The 7,211-nt window shown below is 29.2% G+C and overlaps 1 protein-coding gene across 1 annotated transcript in view; it reads left to right on the top strand.

Annotated features, from left to right (window-relative positions):
- The first annotated feature begins 6,002 nt into the window (after window positions 1–6,002).
- The window catches only part of LOC124420494 (putative polypeptide N-acetylgalactosaminyltransferase 9), a 2,388-nt gene continuing 1,179 nt past the window's right edge, over window positions 6,003–7,211 (top strand). The window contains exon 1 of the mRNA XM_046953427.1: window positions 6,003–6,011. Coding sequence (XP_046809383.1) covers window positions 6,003–6,011 — 9 coding nt within the window. The remainder of the gene's footprint in view (window positions 6,012–7,211) is intronic.

Genomic DNA, 7,211 nt, shown 5'->3' with positions numbered 1-7,211 from the left:
TAGACTAGACTATAGACTAGACTATAGACTAGACTATAGACTAGACTATAGACTAGACTATAGACTAGACTATAGACAAGACTATAGAGTAGACTATAGACTAGACTAAAGACTAGATTAAAGACGAGACTATAGACTAGACTATAGATTATACTAGAGACTAGACAATAGACTAAACTATAGACTAGACAATAGATTAGACTATGTACAAGACAAATAGACTAAACTATAGAATAAACTATGGATTAAACTATAGACTAGATTATAGAATTGACTATAGACGAGACTATAGAGCAGATTACAGACTAGACTATCAATTAGACTACAAACTAAAATATAGACTAAACTATAGACTAGATTATAGACTCGACTATAGTCTAGACTATAGATTAGACTATAAACTAGACTATGGACCAGACTATAAACCAGACTATAGACTAAACTATAGACTATAGACTAGACTATAAGCCAGACTGTGGATTAAACTATAGACTAGACTATTGACTAGAATATAGACTATAGACTTGATTTTAGTCTAGACTGTAGACTTGAATATAGTCTAGACTATAGACTTGACTGTAGGCTATATTATAGACTTGACTATAGACTATACTATCAATTAGACTATAGACTAGACTATAGATCAGACCGTAGACTAGACTGTAGACTAGGGTTAGACTATAGAAAAGCTATATACTAGTTATTTCAAAATCAATCAATTTGGATAATTCCCGAACTTTAAGTTAAGTGTTTTTCCATTTATTTACTTGTTGTTACTTGAACAACTTGATGAAATTCCATAACTGAGAAATCATTTATCTGACAAAATTAATAATACAATATTAACGTTTAATGTCATGAAAACAATATTTTTCCCAATAAAAACAATTACACGTGAAAGCCTGATTTGCCATTATCTAAGCATTAGCCAATTGTCATACTTTTAGCACGGGAACACTGTTAACCTCAACATGAGGCAGGTTATAATTAGACTTTTAGGCAAACATGTTGAACTCTAGCGGTAGTAACAAGACAATAATAATAAAAGAACAAATTTCTCCTATTTGCTAGACAGATGTTAAAGTTCCCTCCCACCCCAAAAATTCTCAGTGGCATGTGATAAGTTCTGAGGTAAATAGTCTATATCTATGATTGCCTGTCGATGGGTATTATTCTAACTTACTTGTTATTCGTTATTCCCGAAGGCCTGACTGATTGTTTGTTGCTTATATTTAAGGGCCATAAGATAGATTACACTGTAAACCAGTGACTGGATTATGACACATAATGATAATAGTATTGCTAGTATAACACTTTATTGCTGCTATTATGAAGAGTTTATCACCCGACTAAGTACGTATTTCGTTATTGTTATTTTGAGCGATAACTTGATGTAATACATCTGATAAAATGAAATTGAATTTTCACATTAAGACCCTGTAATATGATATAATTGATTAACAATCTTGTAAGTGAAATTGTTTTATAACGGAATATTCTTAGATAGCATGATAATTATAAAGAAATGATTTATAATATATATAACTAGCAATGTTTTAAAATCATAAATCAAATAAGATAGAGAGCGTAATGCGGATTGTCAGAAGGATTTGGAATCATAATAGAACTGAACTAGAACTGAACTAGAAATGAACTAGAACTGAACTAGAACTGAAATAGAACTGAACTAGAACTGAACTAGAACTGAACTAGAACTGAACTAGAACTGAACTAGAACTGAACTAGAACTGAACTAGAACTGAACTAGAACTGAACTAGAACTAGAACTGAACTAGAACTGAACTAGAACTGAACTAGAACTGAACTAGAACTGAACTAGAACTGAACTAGAACTGAACTAGAACTGAACTAGACCTGAACTAGAACTGAACTAGAGCTGCACCAGAACTCAACTAGAACTGAACTAGAACTAGAACTGAACTAAAACTGAACTAGAACTGAACTAGAGCTGAACCAGAACTAAACACGAACTCAACTAGAACTGAACTAGAACTGAACTAGAACTAAACTAGAACTGAACTAGAACTGAACTAGAACTGAACTAGAACTGAACTAGAACTGAACTAGAACTGAACTAGAACTGAACTAGAACTGAACTAGAACTGAACTAGAATCTAAAAATGAACTAGAACTGAAAAAAACTGAAGTAGCTCTTTGACTTATTATGGCTGTTGTCACTTTTCTTGAATCCCCATTTTTTAGATTCAAACAATTTCCACCTATTACCGGATTTTACCACCTGCAACAAAGAGTACTTGTGCTTTAAATTTGATAATTTTTGAAGATTTAATCTTTTTTAAAACAATATTTAATTAACTTATTTATTTCTTCGAATGTGTATAGACAAGTACCTATGGAGGAAAAAATTCCATAAATCCATAAATTCTTGTACGAACAACAAGATATCGGTAATTTTGGTCAATTTGAAGTGTTTAATAATTTTTATATTAAAGGCTCGACGACACGCGTCTTGTGATTTAATTTATTATTAATGCACTCAATATATATGTATATTAATTTGCGTCATTTTAAATTGTTAAAAAGTTTCCTATGTTTTTCTATTTCTATTATAGGTGAAAAGACCTTGACGGACAATACTCTATACATATATATAGATTAGTGTGATTCGATTCGATGTAATACATAAAGTACCCTTTACAATAGTTACCGAAGTTAATATGTACCGATATTTTTAACTACGGGTTGCTTAGTTCATTTATAATTTTAGCAATGAGATTAGATCTAAACTTTTGAGAATTTTTGTCGCCATCTACTAACGATCTATACTTTTCCGACATTTCTAATCAATCTCTTATTCACGGCCTTCCTCAATCATAACCGTTTTGGTAGCAAATTATAATATTTATTGGTTTGTTTTTTTTATTACTAATGAGACCACTATTCGCTAGTTATGTTCAAAACTGAATAATATTGCTAAATTTATCACGGACCCAATATCCGTTGAAATGTTTGATTTCTTAAACGAAATCTTTACGATGGCGACCATAAAGCATTTAAAGAACATTATTGGACATGGTCAACAAATCAATTGAATTTAAAACCTGCTATAAAATACTAAAGTATTTCGCGTGATAGGTCATAAAGATTTTGATAAAAACGGTAGCATTTATTAAAGAAAATATATGATTGATTGAGTAAAAAAAGAAATTAAATAGGAATTGCCATAAACATGCTATAAAAAGGTACGAAGGTGGTTCCATTTCTTAAGCAAAAGCTTTGTATTCTAATCAAATTTTAGGCGCGTGACTCGTAGGACCAATCTATCTTTTAAACTTCCCTCTTTAAATAAACGCAACTAATCTTTTAACCTTTTTCTTTACAAAATTTTTTAATTAAAATATCACGTTCTCATTTCTGCCCGATCACTAAGTCAATATATATTAATTAACTATATAAATTAACATAATAATCAGCGCATTACAGATATTGCATTTGTTTAAACAATGTTAATTTATTTAATATTTATTTGTTGTTATTTTATGCAAATTACAAAATTGCAGAGCTGTGAATATTAAGCAGTAAAAAGATGCAAACGATTTAGTAAATAAATGTCTCACGTCTAATGTCATCATTAATTTAGAAAAATTGCATATTTAAATGAAATTAAACTGTTTACAATTGGCAGAAAGCGAGCAGATTTCTAAAGCTTCACAAGCTGACAGAAACAGCAGATGTTAGTAAATGGTTTTTAAAGGTGACCCGTTGTAAAAATATTAAAGAAAAAAATCATTCAAAATATCTTTATTTTATCAAAAATCTGCCTGCCTGCCGCTTTTAATACAACTCTGTATTCCGACATTTGACATTTGTCAGATAAATGAAGTATTTTTCATTTTTACACAATCTGGCCACTCTCTTTTGGGAAAGTGGATTTTTTTCATAAATAATTTCTTTGTCCGTTCATTGTAAATCATTTCTATATCCTACATCACCATGTATTTGGCTTAAAAACAGTCGAGAAAAAATGTATCCACAATCACCGATCGAGTTCTTAAGTTAATTTTATCCTACACCACTATAGTGGTAAGAGTATTATGCGTTAATGCTGACGTTTGTAACGCACTAAAATATTAGTACTATAATCACCCTAACGTATACGGATTGACTCTACTTTGAGTCTTCGGGCACTGTTCAGAGGCTTTAACATCCTAAGGATGTGAATTAAAAACTACCATATCTCACAGCATCTGTCCTTTATGTTAAGAGCGGTTGTGAGGTAAATGACCATCTTCGTTCGCCTAGCGATCACGACCCTAATTTAGTAGCGTTTGTTTCCTTAATTAAGGCGGCTACCTAATCCCCCTCCTTTTGATGTCGTTAAGGACGGCTAGAAGGTACAATCTGCTTCTTAATGCTCTGGGTGCGCAAACTTGGTTCTGGGTGCGCAAACTTGGTATAAACAAAACTGGGAGTAAAATTTGTATGTTGAGCCCCGAATATGCTGAAGAAAATTCCGGAGATATTAGTTCCACAATTTTCTTTTTACATTCCTTGATTGACTTGATTTAACGCTGCCTAGATATAAGTCAGTTCGGTAGTTAGTTAGGTAACTAGTTAGTTAGTTACTTAGTTAGTAAGTTAGTTAGTAAGTTAGTAAGTTAGTAAGTTAGTAAGTTAGTAAGTTAGTAAGTTAGTAAGTTAGTAAGTTAGTAAGTTAGTAAGTTAGTAAGTTAGTAAGTTAGTAAGTTAGTAAGTTAGTAAGTTAGTAAGTTAGTAAGTTAGTAAGTTAGTAAGTTAGTAAGTTAGTAAGTTAGTAAGTTAGTAAGTTAGTAAGTTAGTAAGTTAGTAAGTTAGTAAGTTAGTAAGTTAGTAAGTTAGTAAGTTAGTAAGTTAGTAAGATAGTAAGTTAGTAAGTTAGTAAGTTAGTAAGTTAGTAAGTTAGTAAGTTAGTAAGTTAGTAAGTTAGTAAGTTAGTAAGTTAGTAAGTTAGTAAGTTAGTAAGTTAGTAAGTTAGTAAGTTAGTAAGTTAGTAAGTTAGTAAGTTAGCAAGTTAGCAAGTTAGCAAGTTAGCAAGTTAGCAAGTTAGTTAGTTAGTTAGTTAGTTAGTTAATTAGTTAGTTAGTTAGTTAGTTAGTTAGTTAGTTAGTTAGTTAGTTAGTTAGTTAGTTAGTTAGTTAGTTAGTTAGTTAGTTAGTTAGTTAATTAGTTAGATAGTTAGTTAGTTAGTAAGTTAGTTAGTTAGTTAGTTAGTTAGTTAGTTAGTTAGTTAGTTATTTAGTTAGTTAGTTAGTTAGTTAGTTAGTTAGTTAGTTAGTTAGTTAGTTAGTTAGTTAGTTAGTTAGTTAGTTAGTTAGTTAGTTAGTTAGTTAGTTATTTAGATAGTTAGTTAGTTAGTTACTTAGTTAGCTATTTAGTTAGTTAGTTATTTAGTTAGTTACTTAGTTAGTTATTTAGTTAGTTACTTAGTTAGTTAGTTAGTTACTTAGTTAGTTATTTGCTTCTTCTTTATATTTACAGAGAACACAAGCAAGTCAATAAAGCAGATTAGAAAAAAAATTCTGTTAGTAATTTATCTTTGTTGTATCTGGATTTAATTAGTTGAATTTTCTGTTGTAATATTTGTAATAAAACACAGTAATAACTAATGATTCAATGACAGAAAATAGTAATTATAATTAAATTTTAAAATTCCAAATGTTAAATAATTAAATTTGTAAATAATATTCGTAGAAGATTTTGTATTTAACTCTTAACATTTTCAAACTACATACGTATTTCTTCAATATGCTACGATTCGTTTAAAATTTCCCAACTTTTACTATCTAATCAAGCGGCTTTAGATCTACTAAGTAATACGGTGATTAGCTAAGGAAATAAACAATACTATTATATTATTAACAATATTGTATTATCGTGATAAAGGCGATATCGAATCGACCACATGTCTATGCTGCTTATCGAAACACTTGAACTTTCAATGTTATCGATGGAGGCAAGCAGTTAAATATCTCTACAAAGCAATGTACTTGGTAGGCGGCATTGCGAATTATATATTTACGATATTGGTATAAGCTAGTTAAAATTTTCACTTTAATACGTTAGAAGTATTATGTTTCTAAGGGAATTTCTGCTTGAAATTAACAAATTTCGAAAATAGATTTCCACGAAGCGATGTTGCAGTGCATTTATTATATTTTGTTAGTACGATCAAACCTTTAAAGTAATCAAGATTTTATAAATTTATAAAAATACAAATTGAAATATGTACCACAAACTGTACCAACCTAACCTATATCTGTGTACTTTCCCCTTTCGAAAAAAGTACCTGGTTAGTTCATTAATTTAGTATTCTTTGCGCATAGCAATTCATCAGTTATATTGAATTTTTTTGTTAATCTTTTCTTAAATTTGATTATTATTATTATCTTTTGTTCGTTCTTAAAGAAATGCCTATGACGTCACTTTGATTATTTAAGTAACGTAAAATTCAATATATTTGAATTGATTTCAATTGAGTTTAATTTGAATTTTGTTCACATTTTCAAGTAATTTCTTAATTTTTTGTTATTTTTCGGTTAAAAGATTTTATATTTATCATGTGATTAGTACTTAAACGAAAGATTTCGTATTGACGATAATGCCAGTTATATGTAATTAATAGAATTAGATTTGATAATGGGATTTCAGAAGGAAATTGATTTGTAAAAAAAGTTTGTTGAAATAAAAGATACAAAAGGAAATTATTCATTGTGAGGAAAGACTAACTAACTAACTAGCTAACTAACTAACTAGCTAACTAACTAACTAACTAACTAACTAACTAACTAACTAACTAACTAACTAACTAACTAACTAACTAACTAACTAACTAACTAACTAACTAACTAACTAAGTAACTAACTAACTAACTAGCTAACTAACTAACTAACTAACTAACTAACTAACTAACTAACTAACAAACTAACATACTAACTAACTAACTAACAAACTAACAAACTAACAAACTAACAAACTAACAAACTAACAAACTAACAAAATAACAAACTAACTAACTAACTAACTAACTAACTAATTAACTAACTAACTAAATAACTCACTAATTAACTAACTAACTGACTAATTAACTAACTAACTAACTAACTAACTAACTAACTAACTAACTAACTAACTAAATAACTAACTAACTAACTAACTAACTATCTATCTATCTATCTATCTATCTATCTATC

This window comes from Lucilia cuprina, chromosome 6, assembly GCF_022045245.1.
Source record: "Lucilia cuprina isolate Lc7/37 chromosome 6, ASM2204524v1, whole genome shotgun sequence".
In the NCBI taxonomy this organism is placed as follows: Eukaryota; Metazoa; Arthropoda; class Insecta; order Diptera; family Calliphoridae; genus Lucilia; species Lucilia cuprina.
This window is presented reverse-complemented; position numbering and strand designations above follow the sequence as displayed.